The sequence below is a fragment of the Pleuronectes platessa genome, chromosome 8 (genome assembly GCF_947347685.1).
Source record: "Pleuronectes platessa chromosome 8, fPlePla1.1, whole genome shotgun sequence".
Taxonomy (NCBI): Eukaryota; Metazoa; Chordata; class Actinopteri; order Pleuronectiformes; family Pleuronectidae; genus Pleuronectes; species Pleuronectes platessa.
This window is the reverse complement of record NC_070633.1, coordinates 18,796,497-18,821,997: the sequence shown is the minus strand read 5'-3', so window position 1 is coordinate 18,821,997 and position 25,501 is coordinate 18,796,497. Positions and strand designations below refer to the sequence as shown.

Sequence of the window (25,501 nt, the reverse complement as noted above, 5' to 3'; positions counted from 1 at the left end):
TTCTCCCTGTTAATCACACCCACCTCAATTTCACCCCCACCCGATACCCTAATGAATCCTCCATGGGCCCTTTCGACCCAAAGCACCCCCGCGGACCCGTGCAGCTGATCCGCGAGGGACAAATATCTGACTACGATGTGCGCTACAGGGGCCTCATCTCCCTGGGCAGAAAGGGTACCATCAATGAGGTATTCATAGCAAGGCTGAGCTCAAGGCATGATGGGCTGTATGAAATTAGAGACGGAGATGGCAACCTTGTGTCCTCCACCTTTTTACAGGTGATTGGTAAGTAACATTGAGTTTCTTTTTCATATCGATCTGTGTTTGCTTCTCAACAGTCCTTTCCTCTCATTATCCACCTCTGTGTCTCTAATCGTTCCAGAAAAGGGAGACATATGGGAAGTAGTGCTTGGGGCCCTCAAGGCTCTTTCTGGGATGTTGGCGTCACTGGCTTGTTTAATGATGTTCATTTCACGCTTTCCAATTTGCAACCGCATGCCAAGAGTTAACATCCAGGTGAGGAAATATCTGCTTGAACTGTATTAAATAATGCATTGTTCGGCCATTTTTCACAATGAAACAAAGGGTGGTGCTGCTCTCCTGCCCTAGTTTAAAACAATAAGCTCTTTCCTATTGCTGTTGGTCATATCCCTGCCTACCTGTATATCCAGATCCATCTCCCCTGCCACTGGCCCTTCAAAATAAAGGCATCTAGGAGAGCTCAAAACCAACTGATATGCATATAATAATGAAAATTATAATAATACAAATAGCGAGTAAATAGCTAATTTAAAAAAATTCCTGAATGGTGCAAACAAAGGAATATTTTCAACACATATTGTAGTTAAGGCAATAACAAAATTTACCTCCATTTAATAGTAATTTACATTTTATTTAATTTGCATTTTAGACTTCTTACTGCCTCTGCTCCAGTGGTTTATTGTTCCTTCACTGTAATTGTTTATCTTTATATTAATATGTGCAATGACAATGTAGTTGAATCATGTGTGTGTGTGTGTGTGTGCAGGACTACAGTCAGACCATCTCTGAGCCCTCAAGCTACTACAGTCAGTCTCAGCAGCCTGGAACACCTAGAGAATGGACCCCGAGAGCGAGTCCTAATCACACTGTAAGACGATGAGCTGAAGTATATTGTCAGGTTTTAACTTCCTCTAAAACTGTTAATTTTGTGTGAATGTGCTATATGTGTGCTTGTGTTTTTATTTCCAGAGTTACACTCCGGTCAGATCAGAAACTCAGAGAGCTGAGAACCAGGGAACACACAGTTTAACAGCTGAGATCTCCCCGAGGCGTATTTCAACCACTGAGGTAATACGACTCTAAGCTTCTCCGCTGTGATTATTTGTAGGTCACAAAGAGAGACTGTAAATAAAGATGGACAACGAGTCTCTTCTTCCTCTCACTATCCAAAATTAAAGCTAAGACCCACAGAATACAAACACTACCATCTTTTGCATTTGGAGCCAGAGTCTGTGCACTTTTGATCTGTGTAAAGAGGTCATTTCAATAAACATGCTAGACCAATCATGAGTCAGCCACAGATGTTTCACCCTGTTTCTATATCATCAGTTCAGCTTGAACATACATCAATGTGACAAGTACTACCTACAATGACAGAAACCATCTTTTAGAAAAATGTATTTGACGCAGACTTTATAGTTTGGTCCCGGCCCATCCACTAACATGGAAGAGGCAGGATTTATGACGTAGACTGCAGCACGCCAGTAGGTGGCGATCCAGACACTTTGGCTAAGCCTTTGGGGCACAGCCATGTAGTTCATCTTTACATACATTCTATGGTCACAGACTAAAATAGTTTCTTAACCTATGTCTTCATTCTTTCCTAGAAGAATACATCTAATGAAGAAGCGAGGAGGATTTCCTTCTCAGTGGCCGGGGCTTCAGATTGCCTCCACTCGTCCGAGGACTGTGTTCAGTTCCAGATCAAAACAGATGGAGATAGAGAAAGGTGGAGCAAATCACAACAATACTTTTCCACAATGCCGCTGGACACGAACACCTCGGAGTCCTGCAGCGTGTACACTTCAGATAAACTGAACTTCTCATAAACGGAGAATGGGAGCTGATCTGAAAGAAGAAGAAACATGAAGCATTGACAACCAATAGTTTTCTGGTGGAATAGAAAGATCTCACATGTGCCTTTTACAGCTTAGCCCAGTTTCCACGGGCTGGTTTCAATGTTGCATGTAAATTATTTATTTTTTTCATGTAATTTTACCGAAGCATGAGTGGAACATTAGCCTTCCTGTCTTATTTCACCCAAATCTTGCCGCTGGTGCTCCTGAAATCTCCTGCTGCTACCTACCTCCACACCCCTCAGGACCATTCTTACCTGTCCTGTATATGCTGAGTGTGTGTAAACATGTGGTATGTTTGTGTGTGTAATGTGATCTCTAGGGATATGCAGGCAATAAAGTTATGATACACAGGTTAGCAAAAGGGAATTTTTCAGAACTGTACAGTAATTTAAGGAGTTTTAAACATTACTCACTCTTGATAACAATCTGTTTTGATGTTAAATATCTGTTGGATGGCTTCTACAATGATGTAGTGTATTAACCCTCAAGGTAACGGTAGTAGTGATTGTGTAAAATGTAACATGTTCCACCAAGTAGTTCAATAGCTAGTTGATCTGTGAACTTTGTGATAGGAATAAAATATCATCACCACATCTTTTTAGTGACTAAAGAGGTTGAACTGCTGCTTGATATATTTTTTACAATATTAACATGTCAAACAATAAACTGTAGACTGTCTTTAACCAAAATATTTCTGATTATTTTAATCAAATATGCTGTTTGTTTTGACGAATAGTTATTATTTTATACATTAGTTATTAATCTTATTTGCCGTGGATTTTTATATATATTTAGTGTGCAAAAGGAGGCTATGTTTTTTGTTTGCCGAACTAAGCAAAAACTACCCAACTGATCACATTTTGGTGCGAATCTGTGACAGCGGGCGTATCCAGGTATTTTTCTTACTTTCGTTGATATTGTGTTATTGGAAATGTTTGAACATTTTCATAGATTTTTTTTTAGAGAAGAGTGCAATGATCTTGATGAATTTTACGAACATGATATACAAATAAATCTAAAGTAAAAATCCAGATAAAGTGAATTTAAATGTAGTTTTATTTGGGGATTGTTGGGCCTTGGCTGTGGTATGCGCTCCACTGAGTGTAATTGTAGTTTTGAGTAATATGAGTTGTTGTCACATGACGATACAAAAACAATAGCAGTTCAGCATATTTGAAATGAAGAAAACAGCCTTTACTCACATTTGATGGGGTTTAAAGGTTCAGTGTGTAGAATTCAGTGGTGAAGTGTCATGTTGCCGCTGAATTCCCCTCACCTCTCCTCACCCTCCCCTTCCAAACCTGAAAGAGATCTTGTGGTAGCCTTCAGTTGTCATAAAAACTCAAAAGGGGTTTGTCTTGCCCAGTTTGGACTACTGTAAAAAACATGGCAGCCTCTGTAGAGAACTCCCACTCCAGATGTAAAAAGTATTTCAATATAAAGGTCCCATTCTAGGGTAAAGAAAGCAACAATTCGTACAATTTAGATGAAAAACACTCGTCACTAGGATTATTTTATATAAAAGTTCGGTCAATAGATTCCTTTCACACTGGACCTTTAAACAGAGACTTCCTTGTATTAGAACAGAGCAGTGACGACGCTCCTCCGGTAGGGGGCAGTGGCGCACCCGCGATGCTCTGACGCTCTGCCTGGAGGGAAGCGTAGAGGAAGAATAAGCCACGGTTGTAGCGGCAATGAAAGAACAGCGTGCTACTTCCAAATTGAGCAAAACATAAGTTAAGTGGGCACTAGCGGCGGTAACCAACTACGAACAGTTTGAGCGTTATTTAAATTATTTCAGAAAGTCACAGGGTCACGTTGGGAGGATGTCTTTGGTTTGTGCAAGTAAGTGAAGCTATTTTCATTGAAATGACGGAGGCTGTGCAGGTTAGCTAGCGAGCGCGCTAATGCTACTAGCCAACTGAGCTAACGCTAGCGGCCATGCAGTGCCGCCTTTGACTTGCGGTAGCTCTCGGGTCTTGGTAGATTGCGCTGGTTTTACCGCCGGCATCGCCTGGTTTAAAAGGCTGTAACAACTTCTTGTTTCCTCACCCAGTCTCCAACGAGGTGCCGGAGCACCCGTGCGTCTCCCCCGTCTCCAACCAGGTGTTCGAGCGCCGGCTCATCGAGAAGTACATCGCGGAGAATGGGACGGACCCGATGAATGGACAACCGCTGTCTGAGGAACAACTCGTAGATATCAAAGGTGAACTAATCAGCTTCCAGACTAAACTAAAACTAATGCAGCGGCCCCGCTCCAGTTTAAATTGTGTGGATAGACGTGTGTGTTCAGCTTGGAGGCTGATGTGTACGTCGTTATACTGAAGGGTACTTCTAGTGTTTTGTCCACCTCAATAAGAATGGTTATTCAGATTAGTAACATGAACAACCCAGTAAAGAGGAGACAATATCAACTGTAATTCAAACTAAACACATTATCATCCAGGAAAATATAGTTGATTGTATGTTGTAATATTGCAGTGTTTAACCTAATTTCCTGTCATGTAAGATCTCTTTAGCAGGATTTGTCACATCAGTGTCGATCTGGGATTATTTTGTATATATAAACATATATATCTTGATGTTTCTTGATACAAATTTCTCTAATGTCAAGCTAAATAAATTAGATTTGATAATTTTAGGGTTTTTTCAATATTGTTTATTGTGACTTACAGTCCAAGACGCCCAAAAACAATTCCCTTTACTGAGCAGCAGGAACTGGAAAGTTTTGGGGAATTGTGCTTGGAAAATACTTCTTTGTTATATTTCTTATTCTGCAAATAGATTTTATTCTTTTTCACTGTTGAGCAGTTATTTCAGGGGTTTTAACACAAGTTAGATAAATATATTTATTGTACTTCCTTATGTTAAGGAATCACGCTTAACAATGTAAAGGTTGACTCTCACATTTATTCCCTATCAAGTGTCCCTGAAACCAAATTATTAACGAGAGGCCGCTTGTTCTGAACATGTGAACCTTTTCCCTTTTCTAGTGTCCCATCCTATTAGACCAAAGGCGCCATCAGCAACAAGCATTCCTGCCATTCTCAAATCCCTTCAAGATGAGTGGGTAAGTACCCTTAACTCTAAAGAGACAAAGAGGGATAAAGAGGATATTTTTTCTTTCAATTGTTTTTTAACTAATATTCTCAATGTCAACACTTTGGGAGGAACTTAATGTATTTTTTTGTGATTGTGGCTTTCCTAGAGTACAATACTAAGCATATTCTGTTCTGATTGGAAAATCTTGGTTTGTTGCTGTAATTATATTTTGCATTACTCTTTTTCTCACCTAACACATACAATGCACTGAATTCAAAAATGCTCCCTGATTCTTTTTGAAAGCTTTTCTAGTGATTATGAGCAAAGTTGATAATCATTATTTGATATTGTCTTTTCTTTTGTAGGATGCCGTTATGCTTCACAGCTTCACCTTGCGGCAGCAGCTGCAGACTACTCGCCAAGAACTGTCTCACGCCCTCTACCAACACGATGCCGCCTGCAGAGTCATCGCTCGACTCACCAAAGAGGTCACTGCTGCGAGAGAAGGTGAGTTAACTACAGTTTGCCTGTCCTCTGCTGTAGTGAGTTATCACAGTTGTAAACCATAAAGAGTGACTTTATATGATGTTGTGAGAGCCTGTTTTTCTAATGTGATGTATTTCCTCCTTGCAGCTCTTGCCACACTCAAACCCCAAGCTGGATTGGTGGCCCCTCAGGCAGTTCCCACCTCTCAGCCGAATGCAGCAGTGAGTTATTTGATTCTTAATTTCAGCTGATATGCTGCTGATGCTCACCATCGTCTTTCGCCATAGTTGCTGATAACGGTGTCTGTTCCTCCCCTCATAGGGTGCCGGTGGAGAGCCTATGGAGATTAGTGAACAGGTTGGAATGACTCCAGAGATCATCCAGAAGGTAAGACTTCCTTTAACTTGTATCAATCATTATTTGGAATCAAACTTTCCATGTTTGTAGCAGCCCTAAGATGTTTTTCAATGTTTTTCTTTTCTTCTGTTTTCAGCTCCAAGACAAAGCTACAATCCTTACCACGGAGAGAAAGAAGGTACTATACTGCTCTTTGATTTATTTCATTGATAAATTCTGCAGTAATATTGAATTGTTAAGCAAACATTGAGGTGCTGGGTTTAATGCTTATATACACCTGTAACGCCTGTTCTTTATTTCTCCAGAGAGGAAAGACTGTGCCAGAGGAGCTGGTTAGAGCCGAGGACCTTAGCAAATACCGCCAAGTGGCAACTCATGCCGTGAGTATATGCATCTGTCTGTTTTTCGATCAGGAGGCTGCAACAGATTCATCAAGTTATTCAACCTACATGCTGTTTCTTTGCCTTCAGGGTCTTCATAGTGCCAGTGTTCCTGGTATTCTGGCTTTGGATCTGTGTCCTTCAGACACCAACAAAGTGCTCACCGGTACATTGAATAATGTTTCCTTTTTTACACCTTTTTAAAATTTGTTGTCCTTCTACTCATCCTTTGACGCATCTTGTATACTAACCCTGACTGTTTTCTCCTAGGTGGAGCTGATAAGAACGTGGTGGTGTTTGACAAGAATGAGGAGCAGATTGTGGCGACACTTAAGGGTCACACAAAGAAGGTCACCTCTGTCATTTACCATCCATCTCAGGTAACTTTTCCTTTTTGGGAAACATCAACCTTGCAAAATAATGTATCTTCAGGTAACTAAATGAAAAAGCTGATTTAAACACATGCGAAGCTTAATTTTTTTTAACTCAACTGTTTTTAACTTTCCATTGTAGTCGGTGGTCTTCTCTGCATCTCCAGACACCACCATCCGCGTGTGGTCTGTCACTGGAGGCAACTGTGTCCAGGTGATTCGTGCCCACGAGGGAGGTGTCACTGGACTCTCCCTGCATGCTACTGGAGACTACCTGCTCAGCTCCTCAGAGGATCAGGTACGTTTGCATCTGGAAGAAAATAAAGGCAGACTCCATAAATTACAAAGATGCTAGAAAAACTTCTTTATCACTCTAAATTAACTGGTTTTTTTTTTATCCTGTAGTACTGGGCCTTCTCGGATATTCAGACAGGTAGAGTCCTGACCAAAGTAACTGATGAAAGTGCTGGCTGTGGTAAGTGCATCTATATTAACAAGTGAATTTCATAGTCTGAATGAATCTTCTTCCAGGTGGTAATGTTTCTGTTTGCTCTCTACAGCTCTCACCTGTGCCCAGTTCCACCCTGATGGTCTCATTTTTGGCACTGGTACGGCTGACTCTCAAATCAAGATTTGGGATCTGAAGGAGCGCACCAATGTGGCCAACTTCCCTGGCCACTCTGGTCCTGTCACCTCCATTGCTTTCTCTGAGAATGGATACTATCTGGCCACAGGTAACTACTCATAAAAGTATTTTTTTGTGTAAAGTTTCAGGAACCTTTACAATTACACTGATCTAAAATAACTGTTAACTCTTCAGCCTTTGTATTGGCACTGAACTGAGCTGTGACCTTTTCTGGTTGTTTCCTTCAGGCGCCCAGGATAGCTCTGTGAAACTGTGGGATCTTAGAAAACTGAAGAACTTCAAGACAATCAATCTTGACAACAACTACGAGGTAAGACGAGAGGGATAAACGAGAAAAATAGCAGAGTGGAGCCACCCATAAAACCGTAACTTAGACTTTTACATGTCAACATCTCTACACGTAAAATTGTCTGCATTAGTAAAAGGTAGAGTTATGGTAGGTGAATTGTTATAACCTATAAGACCAGGTCAGTGGTTTGCGACTATTTGGGGTCTTGATTCCCCAAATTGTCATCTTGTGTCTTCAGCTTCATGTTATAGTACAGGCATGAAAGTAGGAAAATAATTAGGTTAATAGGTTAAAAAATGACTTACAATAATTTAAGGTAGGTCCTAATTCTGTCAACATTATTTTAATTCTACCTGTGTTGCTCTAAAAAAGGCGATTTTATTTTATTTTTTTATGTTTTGTTTGTGTTGTATTGTAGTTTTTTCTCAACTGTTGGATGTTCGCCTACAGTAATCAAACTACAAACAAGATTAACATAAGGCTGATTATGAAGTATTGTGGCATTTTCCATATTGTTCTTTCCCAGGTTTCTTAAACTTCCGTCAATTATGGGGCTAATTTTGTATTCAGTATGATCTTTAAAGTTTGTTTTTTCAATCTTATATTTCTTATTGCGACCTGCAGAAACCCTGTATTGAATAGGATGTAGTTATAGAGGTGACTCAAAGTTAGAGTCTAACAAGACAGAATGTTAATTGGAGCTTTACAAACAGAAAGTGAACGCAGATTCACAATAAGGAATAATCATTTTTGTGTTTTTCTGTTTCAGGTAAAGTCCCTTGTGTTCGATCAGAGTGGCACTTACCTTGCTGTAGGAGGGTCTGACATCCGTGTCTACATCTGCAAGCAGTGGTCCGAGGTCCTCAACTTCTCAGGTGAGGAAGAGAAATGCCATGTCAAAATTATCACATGTTATATGGTATTTGCTTTTGAAAAGAGCAGATTTTTGACATTGCTGTGTCCTTTCAAACTGTAGACCATACAGGGTTGGTGACTGGAGTGGCCTTTGGAGAGAACGCTCAGTTCCTGACCTCTGCAGGAATGGACAGAAGTCTCAAATTTTACAGTTTGTAGAGAAACATACATCCGAGATAGGAGCAGGTGTGAGGGGAGGTTGGCAGCAGCAATCCTGGACACAGACCTATTATAGACCTGTAATTTTTAGGACAAAAATAAAAAAACAAAATCAGTGCTAACTTTGCTTCTGTAGTGTGTTAGTTGTCATGTCCAGGAAAGAACATGAAACAGACTGCTGATTGAAACCACAGCACAATGGCTAGGATAACAACATTTTGTCGGCATTGAAATATAAATGATGTTAAATAAGATACAGAAGCCAGTGTCATGTTCCAGTGTGATTTGGCAGCGGTTATGATTTTACTGTAGTATTTTCTTTGTGTGGGGTGGGGGGGTGTGGAGGTTTTTGAAATATCTTGTGATACAACTCCATAGTTGTTGTTCACTCTTGGACAAATGTGGTGTGACAAAAACGTACTTACTTTAACGTAGACCCGCTTTATTACAATATCTTTAGGGTAAAATCATCTGTTGTGACCAACAGTTCAACCAAGCAGTCGTATGAGATTCATTTTCCTCTGACAAATGTAGTCTGGTGTGACCTCCCCCATTTTCATATCCTGCATCATTTGTTTCATTTCTACTTTGTCTTTCTCTTCCAATTGTATATTTCTCATTACTTGCTATTTTACCCGTTGCTGCCCTTTTACAGTAAAATAAAATATCTTTTGTATGGCCATTCATGTGTTTGTCAGATTAAGAGGAATTGTTTGATCCTCCAAAGGAAATAAAATGATTTTACTTTGCCTCCATTTTCAGACATTTCATCAGGTTACACTGTTGCTCAATGAGTTCAATTTGGCTCAAGTCTTTCATGACAAATTTACACTGCAAATGTTTGTGTATGAACTTTTAAGGGGTTGTTTCGGTACTTATCTAGTCCTTGAGCTTCAAAGTGACAAAAGTCCAGAGTTTGACATTAAGAAGAGGTTTACTCATCTGCTTGAGAAGAAAAGTGTCTGATATGCCACAGATCAGGAATTTAAGTTCTGTATCTCTGAACATGATTTTTTTTAACAAGACCACTTGTTAGTGAGTCACTGATTCCGCATCCAACTGAAGAGTAATGTGGAAATATTAAATGGATGAAAATAGAACAAACATTTCAGTGCAGTTGCATTACATCTTGTCCAGGAGTTAATCTTTAAATGTGATTTAGTTGATTTTAGAGTTGGAAATTTCCAGTGATGCAGAAAGAATCGATGAAACCTGTCACTTAACTTGCTTTGGAATTCATTGTCCTGCATAAAAAAAACTCCACTGAGACTTGTTTCGCTTGAAGGGGATCTTTAATATTGCCACAGTCACTACTGATGCCAAGAGGAAATGTATATGCACTTAATGATTGTGGTTGAGTTAATTATCCATAGTTATTTTACATTTTCTAAATATGACAAGCAATTATGATAGGCTCTTTAGGGCCAGAGTTCTGACAGGTTGAGGCCCTATTGAAATTGTAAGGAATATTATTATAACTTTAAATTTTGGGATTTTAGATACTGGATGATTTAACATGCTTTAATTATAATTGTCTTCCCGTTTAAAAGCTTTTTCTGCATACATACACAAATTCAGTTGTCAAGAGGGTATACACTTGATAATTTACAGAGCTGATGCCTTTATCTCTAAAGCTAAATGTCTCTGTTTTCTGTCTTCTTTCATTCTAAAACAATAAGTGACCCTTCCCATCGCAAACCTGTTTATTTCCTGCACTATATCTAACCATGTCTGGGTGTGCTGGTAACGGGCCAGTTTCTTTCGATGGGTTTTCTTCCAGCTGTGGAATTTTGACAAGATTCTTACAACTTAAAGAACTGGCTCAGTTTATTACAGGCTTATAACAAACCACAAAATTGAATAATATAACATAATTAGCTCATTAACCCATGATACAAATGATCATTTCACACATGAACAGCTTTTTATATTTGACTAATTTCCACATTTTATTCTATCACACCGTTTTCATCGCGATGTAATCAATATTATTCATAAAGTTTATTCATGTCAAAGTTTATTTACAAAATTAAAAAGGCAATAAGCTTAAAGTGTTACTGTGTGTTTAGAATGGACACTTTATTGTGTAGAACACAATACACAATATACTGGAGGTATTTTTTTTATGCATGTTATACTTTCTAAGGTACATTTACTTCATTGAACTTGAATACTTAGGTAAGTTTGAAGTAATTGCCTGGCCATTATTCATAACTGTGTTTAAACATTTAAATCGTATGGCTGCACAATCCAGTTTTGTGTGATAATCTGCAACATATTGCACAATCACTTACCTTGGGCTTATAATACTATAGATGTAAAATTCCTATTTGTTATATTGTATATATTTATACTTTATACAAAAACACTTACAATTCCTTGTATGTGTAAACCTGGTCGGCAATAAAACCTGATTTTGATAAAATTGAATAAAACTTAAATTTCTGTTTCTGTTTGTTTCTTATTCTTAATATCTGTGTTATGTTTCTTAGTATGTTTGTTGTTGTTTTTTATTTATTTATACATGTTCTGTAGCACTCACTCGTCTTTGCTCCTATATTGTGATGAGTTGTGATGTTAATAAAGTTGATTGAATGAAAACAAAAAACGGCAGCTGTCACGTGAGACCAGAGTAACGTGACTTGGTCAAACAGGAAGTTGGAGTCAGGAGGAAACTTCTCACAAACAGCTTCGCTTCTCATCGGTCCTCGGTCGCGTAGTCACCGGTGTGTCCGTCGCTTTGAGGCCGGGACGGGGTGGCGCTCAAGCGGGTCAGAGTCCAGACGAGTTTCGGGGTCAAACCGGTGAGAGATTTAATTTCATTCAGCTTCATCAGGTCTTTTTTCTGCCCTCAGTATTTCCCTCAGAGCTGAACGAGTCAAAGCTCCGTTAACACTTTCAGTTCATTTCCTCTGCCTTAATTGACGAAGAGCTGTTTTTCATTTAACGTCAAATTCTCCAGTTTCGAGCTGAAAACCTTTGCGCCTCCGTTTCCTTGCCCCAGTTACTTTGTGCTGAACAGAAGGAAAGTAGGCAGACAGTGTGTAGGTCGCTATTCCTTCAAAATAATGTAAACGTTTATTTTGTAAGTGTTCCTATAGATACTCATTTTGTAATGACGTGTTTATAGTTTTAATGCCAAGTCTTGTTCTTCTTCTTTGTTTCAGTACAAACACTGTTCACAAATGTTATGACCTGCTATAAAACTCAGATGTCAGTTTATTAGGTACACCGTAGCAGAATAATGTGATGCAATCTGACACAACAGCTCTGCTCTTTAAAAAAATTACAATATTCAATTCAGGTTTTTTTTGCAAAATTTGAGGGTTTGGTCCTTGATGCTGCAGTTAATGAAGTTTAAATATGATATAATGTGATAGAGCTCAACAGCACCACAAGCTACAGTCTAAAAAAAACAAAGCAGTACTTCTCTAAAACAGTTTCAACTTGATCCCTGCACCAACAGTCTCCTTAAACTCAATCATGCTGCACCAAATTTCACACACTTGTGGATATCAGTTCCCTTAAAGTGCCGGATACTGTTCAACAAGACCCATCAATTATTCTCTGGGAAATGTAGAAAAACGAAAACTGAAAAAAATTAATAAATCCAGTACCCGCCCCCTGATCTAGATCCAACCCAAACTTATTGGGTTTTCCCCTGACCCTAGAAATCCACTCAGATGTTTGTGTTTAATCTTACTTACAAAAAACTGTTCAACATTCATATATAGGTAAGACTTATTGCAGAGCTCTTGTGCTTATGATTCCTTTTTGTTGATTTAGTTTGTTTGTAAAGGGATGTTTCTCATAACTGATACAACTCGGAGCTTCTCATATTGGCAGAAAGATGCCTTTGCAACCCTGGAAATTCCACTTGAGCGTCACAGTCAGGACGCTTCCCCTTTCTTCAGTTTCAACTCATGAGCATCTGCTTCGACAGCCAAGATGCTTTTATTGTTGTAACTGAAGTTAGACGCTCTCTGTGAACTTCATGTTTATTAACTGTAAATTGCCTCACTCCAGTTTTTCATTGTTAGCTCCTGTTCCGCTAGGAACTGCTGTATTTTATGTAGGTCAGTGTTTTTTTTTTCAGATGAAATTATTAACTTGAACTTGTTTCCGTGCTGTCGCGCAGCCAACTATGGGCTCCATGTTTCGCAGCGAGGAGGTGTGCCTGGTGCAGCTCTTCCTTCAGTCTGGCTCGGCTTACAATTGTGTCAGTGAGCTGGGAGAACTGGGTTTGGTTGAGTTCAGAGACGTGAGTCACTCTTGTTCCTGAAATTACTTTATCATGTCACATTGCGGTCTGCTGCATATCTGAATCTGATCTTAGATGGAATGGTAGATTGAGTAAAAATAAACATGTTTCCTCTCTCAGGCTGCTTTCAGACAGTGGCTGCATGTGTGAACACAAATGTGCGAGTCAGTTTTTCTCTGTAGCCCCCTTGTAAAAATACATTTTCCAGACAATGAGTAACCATGTTGCCCTCTTCCCCTTTTCCCTCCAGTTAAATCCCAGCGTGAACTCCTTTCAGAGGAAGTTCGTCAGCGAAGTCAGACGATGTGAGGAACTTGAGAAAACCTTCTGTAAGTGAGATTGACTCATTGATCCCTGCCAGTAGGTCAATGCATGTTCTTAATAAGTTGTTTAGATTCTCTATCTGTCCTCTGAACGTCTCTTATTTACTCTTCAGCCTTCCTGGAGCAGGAGATCAAACGCTCCCTGTCCCCCCCCCTGCATGGTCCCCTCCCTCTTCCATGTCCGTCCCCCTTTGCCCCTCAGCCCCGCGAACTTATCACCATAGAGGAGGAGAGCGAGAGGCTGGCCAGAGAGCTCAGAGAGGTGAGGGCTTGAAACGAAGAAGACGAAGAAAATTATTTTTCTCTTTATTGCTCTATTGAAAACGGTTTGAACTTATTGGCTTTTATTTGCTCCTGTGTGTGTGTGTGTGTGTGTGTGTGTGTGTGTGTGTGTGTGTGTGTGTGTGTGTGTGTGTGTGTGTGTGTGTGTGTGTGTGTGTGTGTGTGTGTGTGTGTGTGTGTGTGTGTGTGTGTGTGTGTGTGTGTGTGTGTGTGTCACTAGGTGTCCAAGAACAGAGACAGCCTTCGGGCCCAGCTGACCCAGCTTTCTCAGTACCGAGGTGTCCTGACCAGAACACACTCTCTAACAGCCTCACAGGTGGGTAATGGCTTAGGCTGCATCCATACTACTCTGTTTTCATTTGAAACTGCATCAATTACGCCAGGTGTCCACCCTACTCTAGAGTTTTTGAGCTGCTAAAACAGGGAAATCTGGAAATGCTGCTGCCCCTGTTTTAGTCAGAAAATTCTGGAGCTGCGTTTTGGTCTGACAGGCAGAAACAGATGTTTTCAAATACAAATGTCTTCATATGGTTGTAATATTGTTTTCTGCAGCATTTCCTATATCATTTATTACCTTTTCTTTGATAATTGTACAAGTGATCAAACTGACTAAACTTACAAATAACTATTTTTTCGGCTTCTTCTTACAGGCACCACCACCTGTGGTGGAGAGCCAAGGCCTGTTCGATAACCGCCAAGATGTCCACCTCAGGTGGAATCAATTCCTCAAAATGTATTCAAACTCCCTCTTTGTTACCTTTTCTCCTGTTTTACACTTCTTTCTCTGTGTCCCGTCCTCCAGCTTTGTGGCAGGAGTAGTCCATCCATGGAAGGTCCCCTCTTTTGAGCGGCTGCTATGGCGGGCGTGTCGTGGTTACATAATCGTGGATTTCAGAGAAATGGAGGATCGCCTCGAGCACCCAGACACCGTGAGAATCGAGAGACGATGGTGGTTGAGAGATGGGAGTCGTCTCTGAGGTGTTCTCTCATCGGCTGTTTTCTTGTGTCTTCTTTTGCAGGGGGAAATGGTGCAATGGACGGTCTTCCTTATTTCCTACTGGGGAGATCAGATTGGACAGAAAGTCAAGAAGATATGTGACTGGTGGGTAAATCACTGCACCAGTAACATTTCTACACCGTCTGTTGAACTTGCTGAAAATCTTTTGATTTCCCCAAAGTTTCCGGACACAGACATTTGCATACCCCGAGAGGACGGCTGATAGAGAGGAGATCCTTCAGGGACTTCAAGGCAGAATTGAAGACATCAAATCAGTAAGTGTTGTTTCCCTTGATAAAAGTACAGTTTTATGTACTTGATAAAAGTACATAAAAGTACACTAGCAGTAATTTGGGTTTTTCTTTAAAAGGCTGTTAACACTTGTCCTCCTCTCGCTCCTCTGTACTTAAGGTGTTATCACAGACAGAGGCCTTCCTGCAGCAGCTATTGATGCAGGCGGTGGCCGTGCTGCCTCAGTGGAAGGTGCGGGTTCAGAAGAGCAAGGCTGTCCAGATGGTGCTGAATCTCTGCAGCCCCTCTGTTACTGACAAATGTCTGATCGCTGAGGCCTGGTGCCCCGTTTCCAAGCTGCCTGAACTGCAGAGCGCTCTCAGAGAGGGAGGGGTACGACAATATCGCAGACAAGACCTTTATTACAAACTAAGTGAAGTGTCTAATTTTTCACTCTCCTGATTCTTTTTTTTAACTGAACTTCTCCTCCAACCTCAGAGGAAGAGTGGAAGTGGGGTCGACTCTTTCTACAACCGCCTGCCGTCCTCCACCCCTCCACCCACCTTGTTTCCCATCAACTCTTTCTCAGCTGGTTTCCAGAACATTGTTGATGCATATGGAGTGGCCAGCTACCGTGAAGTCAATCCAGGTACAACCGCAAAGACTAAACAAGTTCTAACAAGTTTATCTTTTGTTTTTGACTGCGTGGGTGCGTACTCGCAAATGTTTAAATCAGTTGAGCGGGAGGTTTAACAGTCCAAAGTCTGACTGAGACAATGTGAAACAGAAAGAGTTGATATCTGCTCACACTAAACATGGTAATTCAATGACATCATATATATGTTAATTCTAGTAGTTTGCATCAACATCAGTTTTCAACTACATTCTCAATTTTGCACATCCACCACACATAGTCCGTCCATATGTTCGTTTTTTTGACCTTGTCTTCTTCCTTTTAAACTGAATGACGTCTTTTCTCTCAACACTCTACAGCGGTGTTCACAATAATTACATTCCCCTTCCTGTTTGCTGTGATGTTTGGGGACGTGGGTCATGGTTTACTCATGACTCTGGCCGCACTCTGGATGGTTCTTGAGGAGAAGGACCCCAAACTCAGGAATAACAACAACGAGGTAATTCAGAGGATATCCGCTCATACAAAACACACACTCACTGCTCAACTCAAAGGATGAGGCTAACCCACCCTAACCCTAACCCATCAATAGTATAACATTTAAAAAATTTGAAAATTCATTGCCATACTAGAGAAATTTATTTGACTTAGTCAGTTTTAGTTTGCAGGCAATTGTATTAAACTTTTTGTATTTTCCCTAAATGTGGCTTATTTTGTAGGATTTTGAAAAAAAATTGCCAGGAGATCTACAAAACTATTTTATTCAGGCTCAAGCTAAAAATTGCTCAAAGACTTCTTTAACCTTGCACAGTGCAAACTGAAATGAATGATTTGTGTGATTTCCCTCTGTGTGTGTGTGGAATAGATATGGAGGATGATGTTTGGAGGCAGGTACCTGATTCTGCTGATGGGGCTGTTCTCTGTCTACACGGGGGCCATCTACAACGAGTGCTTCAGCAGAGGCCTCAGCACCTTCAACTCAGCGTGGCACGTCGCCCCCATGTTTGAGAACAACATTTGGAAGTGAGGACATTTCAAAATCGCAAAGCTTCAAAGTGACGTTCTTACAAGGCTCCGGTTCCCGTCCATCTTACCTCTGTGTCATCTCTTACAGTGCATCCGTCCTGGCAGGGAACCAGTATTTGGCCATGGATCCGGTTGTGTCCGGGGTTTTCACCAGCCCTTATCCATTTGGCATTGACCCGGTTAGTCCATCAAACTCTTCACCTCTTCCCTCTCAGCTTCACTGTTTTTCATTCACGTCATCAGCTCCGTCAATTTATTCGTTCTCTTGTGTCTGTGTCATCCTCAGATTTGGGGCATGTCCAACAACAAGCTGACTTTCCTGAACTCGTACAAGATGAAGATGTCAGTCATAATCGGCGTCATTCACATGACGTTTGGAGTCTGCTTGTCATTCTTTAATTACGTGTAAGTGATCATGCTTCACTTCTTTGGGATGTGTGTTTGGAGCGTGTAAACCTCCACTATTGGCCCTGTTCAGACCCGATGTTAACACTCGCCCTGACTGAGCCGATGATCCGGAGTGGACAGCTCTGAGTTCGTCTATTCACACCTGGTATTAAAATATGTCCTGAATGTGTCCGGGTGATCAGACCTCAGGATGCATCTGGATACATTCAGACCTGAATTTAGGGCTGACCACTTCATCATCAGTTCCCTCAGGACACATGTTAACACCAGGTCCCAACTGGCTCCTTGTTTCTCTTCATTTCTTTTCCTTCTCGTCTTGACACACCCCTGTTCCTCTGTTCCTACTCCCCCATCTCTTTCTCCAGGCACTTTGGCAAGATCAGCAGTGTGTTCTTTGTGCTGATCCCAGAGCTGTTCTTCATGGTGTCTCTGTTCGGCTACCTCGTGTTCATGGTGATCTTCAAGTGGATTGCCTATACTCCTGCTGAGTCCAAACTCGCTCCCAGTATACTCATCCACTTCATAGACATGTTCCTCTTCGCAGACAACCCTGACAACGCACCACTCTATGGGGGACAGGTGTGTGGTTTGTTCACTTCTTTAATGTTGTGTGAATCCATGTATTCTCAAATTCAAGAAGCTTCTGGTTTATTTGATTTTGTTAATACAGTAAAATAAACTCGCTTTGAAAATGCTGAAAACCCAAAACAGTGATGATTTAGTCTGCATGATCTTATATGAGGGTTACTCAATTGTTGTTATGTATGAAATAATCTGTATAAACAGACTCTTTACGGGAATTTGCAGAATCTATAGATACATGATTTTTGGGGCCGGGAGTCTTCTGGTTTCGGTTTCTAGTTTGACCAATCAGGTTTGAGCAGGCTTTGGTCGCCCGCAGGTAAACAGTCCATGTGGAGATTTAATGAGTCGTAAAACATTGACGGAAATGCATCTGGACTGGATATGAAATGGATTTGTTGTTGAATATAAATCAAAAATTGTTGCTTAGATTAGATATATCAGTTAGTAACAGTTTTCATGCATGAAGCTTCCTTATTTCACTTCTGTTTGCTTGTTCTGTTTTCCATTTCTGATAAGAGCGCTTGTAAATGCAGTGCTGCTTAACTGATCACTCTTCAACATGTCGCAGTCTTTCTACAAACACACCAGCAGCAGATTTCCTAAAACAATCAAACAGACCAGAATACTACAACTGTTGCTCAGTTTCTCAAGTCATTTCATGTTTAGTAATAGACAAACGCTCACTGTGAGGAGAATTAATCTTGAGCTACGCTTTAGTTTCTGCAAGATGAACTGAGACCGGCAAATACCAGTCCTGTTGACAAAACTCTGACATGCTTTGAAATATGGTTCGCAGAAATCAAAGTGTGTATGTTGCGTAGCTTGTGTTGTGAATGGGGGTAAAAAAACAGTGTTGTCCTTCATTGTGGATAAAGTGAGCAGCTGGTCTCCCTTCACTCTGCAGAACTTGGTGCAGAAGATCCTGGTGGTTCTGGCTCTGTGCTCAGTCCCGGTCCTGCTTTTTGGAAAGCCAACGTACGAATACCTCACGTTCAAGAGAAGACGGCATCATTCGGTGAGTGTGTTTTTCTGAACTTTAAACTCTTTCAGCAACAGTTAGCTACATTTACAGGCCTCCGCATTGGTAACAGCAAGTGGCCAGAGGCATTATGGTCAATGTGGCCTCACAAAACATGTTTTTAGCCTCTTGAACATATCAAGTCTGCCTGTAGGGAATGTCTTCAGATTTTGAGCAGTTGTCATTTGTACTCATACTTATAGATGAATTCATGAGATTTCAGTGGTCAGTGGTCACCGTGGCCTCATGAGTCTGAAATTGAAAAGTGTATAGAATGACAATGAACAGGTTAGCTGAGACATGCAACCAAAAGGGGGCGGTAATTCCAGTTTTGACTCAATTGTAATCCCCCCAACATCAGGAAGAAGACAGACATCTGCTGGTGGCTGATGAAGGCTCCATCAACACTCATGAGGGGGAGGTGGATGGAGGAGCTGGAGAAGAAGAGGTAATGGAGAAGCACAAGTGACTTCATTCATTGAATAAATAACGTCCATTCAGAGAGCTTATTCTTTTGTTTCTTGTCCGACTGTTATTGATTGTGCTGTCTGCATTAGTTTGATGCTGCAGACGTGTTCATGCATCAGGCCATCCACACCATAGAGTACTGCCTGGGCTGCATCTCCAACACGGCCTCTTACCTCCGACTCTGGGCTCTCAGTCTGGCACATGCACGTGAGTGACACACATACACACACAATGTGTATTTTCACGCTCACATGATGCATAGAATCAGACTTCCTGTTTATACATGGTTAATTATACATGTGAGAGCTTTGTTCCATGTGACTGTGGTTGCGTGACAGTGAGTTACTTGTGTCTCCACAGAGCTGTCAGAGGTGTTGTGGGTGATGGTGATGCGTCTCGCCCTGCGCTGGCAGGGCTATGTGGGATCTGTGGTCCTTTTTGTGATTTTTGGCTTCTTTGCCATATTGACTGTCTCCATTCTACTGGTTATGGAGGGCCTCTCAGCTTTCCTCCACGCGCTCCGTCTGCACTGGTAAGGATGGGAGGACAAAGAAGACATTTGCCCAAAAGGCCTGGTTCTTTTCTGAACCGCCTTAAAAAAAAGACCTGGAGCCATTTTCAGATAAACACATCACATATAGAAAAATTATAAAAGATTTATGAATTATTTCCAAAACTGAGTAAGAGTAATGCTATTCAAGCTATCATTATCTCAGATAAACAGATCAACCAACTGTATTAACTTGAAGAACCAAATTAGCTGGATCATCAAATGTCATGCCCTGCTGCTTTTCCTTAGGGTTCCTCCTTCAGTAGCCATGAATGTGCTCAGTACATTTGATGACTGCATTATTTTTTTTGGGGTATTTCTTGTATATTATTTAAATATTTTCTGTTGCATTGTGATGCTAGAGAGAATATTCCAACTTCACCAAACCCTCCCTGTGGGACGAAACTTTTTTCTTTGGGTTCTTTTTTTTCTTTTCTTTCTTGGATTAACAAACATATCAAACCATTAAAAAAGGTCAGAACATCAGGTTATAAAATGCTAATAATAATCATATTCAGCTCTAGAATGAAGTGGATGTGACTGTTGGTCTGAGAAGTATAGACATTTTTTTTATTGTAGTGTATTACCCCTTCGCAGGAGTTATGTTTTCATCTGCGTTTGTTTGTTTGGTATTCAGTAGAATTAAAGAAAATCTCCTGGAAGGACTCCCATGAAACTTGGTGGAGCTTTAACATTGAAACCTTTTTGTTAGAAGAATAATTTGTGGATCTTGATGAGAAAAATCCCAGATGTTTATGGGCAAGGTGGCGCGGTAGACATCTGGATCTAGTGAATTTAAATGTGGTTTCATGCGGGTAATGTTGGGCCTTGGCAGAGGTATGTGTTCTGCTCGGTAGCATCTACTTTGCTGTGTGTGTGTGTGTTGACTGTGCTTCTGTCTCTTGCAGGGTGGAGTTTCAGAACAAGTTCTACAGTGGAACCGGATACAAGCTGAGCCCTTTCTCTTTCTCCTCTCTGATCAGCGCATCAGCTCCGATATGATCAGCCAAATGATTCCTCACACTTGCCAAACGGTTACATTAACCTGTGTATTGAGCACTTGGACTGCAACACTTAAAGGATATCCCCCGTCTTAACTGTGCTATTCTACAGCCTGTGGGTTATGAATGATAACAATAATCACTTACGCTTTCATCACAATTATCTCTGATGTTCATGAGCCAAAGGTACTTTCCACTCATTGCCATGTCTTCCAAGCAAAAACATCCAAGAGGTATTTATTGGTAGTTGACTGGTTTTCAGGTGCCTTACTGGGACAGAGTGCTTGTTTATTCATGAAGACTTTTGGATAAATGATATCATCATAAACAACATGGACATGTCTCTTTTTTTTCTGCAGGTTTGCACTGTAAAATCCCAACTGAAATTAAAACACTTTTTCTCGCTGTACCTTACTGTGGGAAGTCACTCATTATTTTGTGTATTTAAGACTCATAAATGAAGTTGACAGCAATGGAAGAAGTCCGTTAAATCTTAATATTTGATTATAGGTATAAGAAGTAAAGCTATAAAACTAAAGCAATGTTTTAGATATGTGGCCGTTTAATTATAAATAAACTAAGAAGGCTTTAGATTAAAGTGAACACAAGTGAACAATCAAATAAAAAAAAGTACAGTTATCATTAATGGTTAAAAAAGAGAAATTTAGCATTCAAGTGAAAATATTCTTAAGTATTATTAGCGAATTAGTGTGATTTCTTTAGCATGGACATGTACTATAGCTAGTTTTGGTGAAACTAAACCAAAATGTCTACCTCTGCACGGCGACAAGCAGTGGCCAAAGATGTATGCTATCAAGTGCATCCAAGTCTTGTGAACACGATATTTCAAAAACGCCCTTAGGGAATAGATTCAAATTTTGATACAAACATTCACTTTGACTAAAGGATGAACTGATAGGATTTTGGTGGTTAAAAGTCGAGGTCACATGGTTTTTGGCCTCCTGATCATGATATCTCAAGTTTGCCTTTTAAGAACTTCTTCACATTTTGATCAGTTGTCACATGGACCCAACGATGAATTGGTTCATTGCTGATTTTCCGGAAATCATATCATACACTTCTTTAAAATCCAAATCTGCAGAAATTATCTGTAATTCCCAGTAATTTTTCTCTGCCCATGTAGTGAAGGAGAGAACCCTTTGTTAACGAACATTAAATAGAAATACATTCGAGAATAACTCTGAAATATTAAGTGCAGCACTTTAGTTATTATTACTAATTTAAAGAAAATACAAAACTAATGCAAATGTTCTTGGTGACGCGGAACCCAATGTTTGTTGCCGATTGTTTCTGTAAGTGCTTCCTGTGGAGTGGCACACAGTGAACCGGATGTTGTCTGAAAGTCAAAGATGGCGCTGGCCCTGTCACGGTGAGTTGATGTCAAGCTGCAGGAGAATCTGCTTGTTTTTAAGGACACGAGGCTTCAGAAGGTGATTATAATCAAACAGGAGCTCTATTTGAATACACGAGGGGAGGACATGGCTCTGAGCGGATTCAACCTCAGCCTGCGGCGGTTGTTCGGTCAAATTCAACAGTATCGTGTCGCCACAAGTCAAACAGGTTAGTCCGCCGTCTCAATTTACTGATATATGACAGTCCGTTCTTTAATGGCTGATTTAACCCAGATAACAGTTACTAACTCTGCAACGATTGTTTCCATTGTCCACGTGTTGTCTCAGCGCGGTGTCTGAACCAGGCGGCCCCGCAGCCGGAGCCCAGCGCGGATGAAAATCAAGCTGTGAACCCGACTTTCATGAACAGGAACCCGCGGAACCTGGAGCAGATGGCCCTGGCTGTGAAGGACCGCGGCTGGAGCACGAGCTGGCCCCCCCGGGAGTTCTACCACAGGTGGGTGTGTGGGACCCTTAGAGTCTGAGTGTGATTCTGTAAGTGAACGTGAATCTGTAAGGAGTGTGTGAGATAGAGAGAATGTGTGTGTTTCTGTGTCTGAATGTCACTAATTAATTTCTTCCTTATTTACATCTTTAAATATGTAATTGAGTCTCTTTAATTTTCTTATTTGCTAATGTCAGAGTATTTTTTAGGATTATTTTTCAGTCTTGAGAGAAGTTAGATGCAGATTTTGTCAGCACCAAAAGTGTGAGTGTGTCTTCACAGTATGTAAAGGCAAAATATCAAAATAGACAATGACAGGGTTATTTTATTATTTGTTTTGGGAAAAACTGCATGTCAATATGAAATGATTTTAGTTTCCCCACAGGGAATTTATCAAGATATAGCTGATATTTTTACTATATCCAGTTACCCAGTTAAACACCATATACAGTTAGGTCCATAAATATTTGGACATTGACAAAATGTTCATCCTTTTGGCTCTGTACACCACCATAATGGATTTTAAATGAAACACTCAAGATGTGCTTTAAGTGCAGACTTTCAGCTTTAATTTGAGGGAATTTACATCCAAACCAGGTGAACGGTGTAGGAATTACAACACATTTCATATGTGGCACCCCCCTTTTTTAAGGGACCAAAAGTAATTGGACAATTGGCTGCTCAGCTGTTCCTAGGCCAGGTGTGTGTTAATCCCTAGTTATTTCATTGACAAGGAGCAGATAAAAGGTCTAGAGTTCATTTCAAGTGAAGTATTTGTGTTTGGAATCTGTTGCTGTCAACTCTAATTATGAAGTCCAAAGAGCTGTCACTATCAATGAAGCAAGCCATCATTAGGCTGAAAAATCAAAACAAACCTATCGGAGAGATAGCAAAAACTTTAGGTGTGGCCAAAATCAACTGTTTGGTACATTCTTAAAAAGAAAGAACGCACTGGTGAGCTCAGCAACACCAAAAGACCCGGAAGACCACGGAAAACATCTGTGGTGGATGACAGAATAATTATTTCCCTGGTGAAGAAAAACCCCTTCACAACAGTTGGCCAGATCAAGAACACTCTCCAGGAGGTATGCGTTTCTGTGTCAAAGTCCACAATCAAGAGAAGACTTCACAAGAGCAAATACAGAGGGTTCACCGCAAGATGTAAACCATTGGTGAGCCTCAAAAACAGGAAGACCAGATTAGAGTTTGCCAAACAACATTTAAAAGAGCCTGTACAGTTCTGGAACAACATCCTATGGACAGATGAGACAAAAATCAACTTGTACCAGAATGATGGGAAGAGAAGAGTATGGAGAAGGGAAGTAACTGCTCAGGATCCAAAGCATACCATCTCATCAGTGAAGCATGGTAGAGGTAGTGTTATGGCGTGGGCATGTATGGCTGCCAATGGAACTGGTTCCCTTGTATTTATTGATGATGTGACTGCTGACAAAAGCAGTAGGATGAATTCTGAAGTGTTTCGGGAAATATTATCTGCTCATATTAAGCCAAATGCTTCAGAACTCATTGGACTGCGCTTCACAGTGCAGATGGACAATGACCCGAAGCATACTGCGAAAGCAACCAAAGAGTTTTTAAGGCAAAGAAGTGGAATGTTCTGCCATGCCCAAGTCAATCTCCTGACCTGAATCCAATTGAGCATGCATTTCACTTGCTGAAGACAAAACTGAAGGGAAAATGCCCCAAGAACAAGCAGGAACTGAAGACAGTTGCATTGGAGGCCTGGCAGAGCATCACCAGGCACGAAACCCATTGTCTGGTGATGTCTATGGGTTCCAGACTTCAGGCTGTCATTGACTGCAAAGGATTTGCAACCAAATATTAAAAGTGACAATTACATTTATGATTATGTTAGTTTGTCCAATTACTTTTGGTCCCTTAAAAAGGGAGGGCCACATATAAAATGTGTTGTAATTCCTACACCGTTCACCTGATTCGGATGTAAATATCCTCAAATTAAAGCTGAAAGTATGCACTTAACGCACATCTTGATTGTTTCATTTCAAATCCAATGTGGTGGTGTACAGAGCCAAAATGATGAAAATTGTGTCAATGTCCAAATATTTATGGACCTAACTGTACATACAACTTACTACAATACTAATTCAACTATAAAATATTTATATATTTAAATTTCCCTCCGCCGTCAACAGTCCCTTTTTGAAACCACATCAAAATTCATCACATAGATTTTTACCATGTCTGATCTTTTAAAACTCAAGAGGCATCTATTATTCACGGACAAATCCATGAAATGTGAAAAAATTCCTGCAACCCCTTGATCCTAACCGAAACTGAATGGCTTCTTTTCTGGCCCACACCACATCCTTCCAACAAGTGTCAGGTTAATCCATCAAGTGGCTTTTGCGTAATCCTGAAGAAAGGATCTACAGTCATCATTTTGTTTTCAAATATTCTTCAAGCTTTGGATTTTCCTGCATCAGTTTCCGTTAATTCATTATGTATTGTCCCGTTTCAGGTTGGTGTTTTCCCGCAGCCAGCACCATGTGACGGCACAAGTGTTCTCCAGCAGCTCGCCGGTCCCTGTGCTGACCTGCTCAACCACAGAGTGGTCACTGAGGAGGGAGCTGGCCTCCACCAGGTGTGTGGCCACCTGTCAAGCGGTGGGCGAGGTTCTGGCGATCCGATGTCAACAGGCCGGCATCACGAGGATGGTGTACAGGGCCATTCCCTGGACGTACCGCTCGGACGCGGTGAGAACATCAAGCATGATTTGCAGAAACAAGATGCAGTGATTCATTTTATATCGTTTTTTTCATCACCTGCTTCATTTGCCTCCTCTGGATTTTTCTCTCACACAGGTTCAGGCTTTCAGAACAGCATTGAAAGAAGGAGGAGTCACGCTCAGTGAACCCAGAAGGAAATACATCGCAAAATGAGTTTAGTTTTCATCCCTCCCATCTCTCGTGTCTGCTCTGTGAAGAATGACTGTACAGAATCTAAATGAGTAAATTACAAATCACTGGTGAAAGTACAGTTGCTTGTGCTTTGTGTCTTGTGGATAAAATGTTTGTGGACCCGAGCATTTGTCCTCTAGTGTGTCATTCAATCAA

The 25,501-nt window shown here is 40.7% G+C and overlaps 3 protein-coding genes across 3 annotated transcripts; all 3 read left to right on the top strand.

Moving 5' to 3' along the window:
* The first annotated feature begins 3,770 nt into the window (after window positions 1-3,770).
* On the top strand, window positions 3,771-9,520 carry prpf19 (pre-mRNA processing factor 19). The gene is made up of 16 exons (XM_053428669.1): window positions 3,771-3,965; window positions 4,177-4,326; window positions 5,114-5,190; window positions 5,528-5,669; window positions 5,796-5,869; window positions 5,970-6,035; window positions 6,142-6,183; window positions 6,311-6,385; window positions 6,476-6,551; window positions 6,656-6,765; window positions 6,899-7,054; window positions 7,162-7,231; window positions 7,317-7,490; window positions 7,630-7,712; window positions 8,461-8,566; window positions 8,668-9,520. The coding sequence occupies exons 1-16, from the start codon at window positions 3,947-3,949 to the stop codon at window positions 8,763-8,765; spliced, it is 1,518 nt and encodes a 505-aa protein (XP_053284644.1). The 5' UTR covers window positions 3,771-3,946; the 3' UTR covers window positions 8,766-9,520.
* Window positions 9,521-11,408: 1,888 nt separating this feature from the next.
* LOC128445442 (V-type proton ATPase 116 kDa subunit a 3) lies at window positions 11,409-20,958 on the top strand. The gene is made up of 21 exons (XM_053428101.1): window positions 11,409-11,569; window positions 12,904-13,026; window positions 13,277-13,355; window positions 13,463-13,611; window positions 13,852-13,947; window positions 14,282-14,343; window positions 14,434-14,560; window positions 14,651-14,733; window positions 14,810-14,903; window positions 15,040-15,252; window positions 15,358-15,508; window positions 15,853-15,992; window positions 16,359-16,516; window positions 16,608-16,698; window positions 16,806-16,924; window positions 17,293-17,506; window positions 18,417-18,527; window positions 18,892-18,978; window positions 19,088-19,205; window positions 19,359-19,530; window positions 20,457-20,958. Exons 2-21 carry the CDS (start codon window positions 12,910-12,912, stop codon window positions 20,548-20,550), a joined length of 2,475 nt encoding a protein of 824 aa, XP_053284076.1. The 5' UTR covers window positions 11,409-11,569; window positions 12,904-12,909; the 3' UTR covers window positions 20,551-20,958.
* Window positions 20,959-21,894: 936 nt separating this feature from the next.
* mrpl18 (mitochondrial ribosomal protein L18) lies at window positions 21,895-25,470 on the top strand. The gene is made up of 4 exons (XM_053428110.1): window positions 21,895-22,130; window positions 22,250-22,418; window positions 24,907-25,141; window positions 25,250-25,470. Exons 1-4 carry the CDS (start codon window positions 22,049-22,051, stop codon window positions 25,325-25,327), a joined length of 564 nt encoding a protein of 187 aa, XP_053284085.1. The 5' UTR covers window positions 21,895-22,048; the 3' UTR covers window positions 25,328-25,470.
* The last annotated feature ends 31 nt before the right edge of the window (window positions 25,471-25,501 follow it).

Excerpts from the sequence above, each read along its gene's own strand:
- prpf19 (XM_053428669.1), top strand. Across the intron at positions 4,327-5,113 it reads ACAACTCGTAGATATCAAAG|TGTCCCATCCTATTAGACCA; the intron begins GTGAACTAATCA and ends TCCCTTTTCTAG. Across the intron at positions 5,670-5,795 it reads GGTCACTGCTGCGAGAGAAG|CTCTTGCCACACTCAAACCC; the intron begins GTGAGTTAACTA and ends TCCTCCTTGCAG.
- LOC128445442 (XM_053428101.1), top strand. The coding sequence starts at position 12,910 with ATGGGCTCCATGTTTCGCAGCGAGGAGGTGTGCCTGGTGCAGCTCTTC. Across the intron at positions 13,948-14,281 it reads ACTCTCTAACAGCCTCACAG|GCACCACCACCTGTGGTGGA; the intron begins GTGGGTAATGGC and ends TTCTTCTTACAG. Across the intron at positions 14,904-15,039 it reads GAATTGAAGACATCAAATCA|GTGTTATCACAGACAGAGGC; the intron begins GTAAGTGTTGTT and ends TCTGTACTTAAG.
- mrpl18 (XM_053428110.1), top strand. The coding sequence starts at position 22,049 with ATGGCTCTGAGCGGATTCAACCTCAGCCTGCGGCGGTTGTTCGGTCAA. Across the intron at positions 22,131-22,249 it reads TGTCGCCACAAGTCAAACAG|CGCGGTGTCTGAACCAGGCG; the intron begins GTTAGTCCGCCG and ends GTGTTGTCTCAG. Across the intron at positions 22,419-24,906 it reads CCCCGGGAGTTCTACCACAG|GTTGGTGTTTTCCCGCAGCC; the intron begins GTGGGTGTGTGG and ends GTCCCGTTTCAG.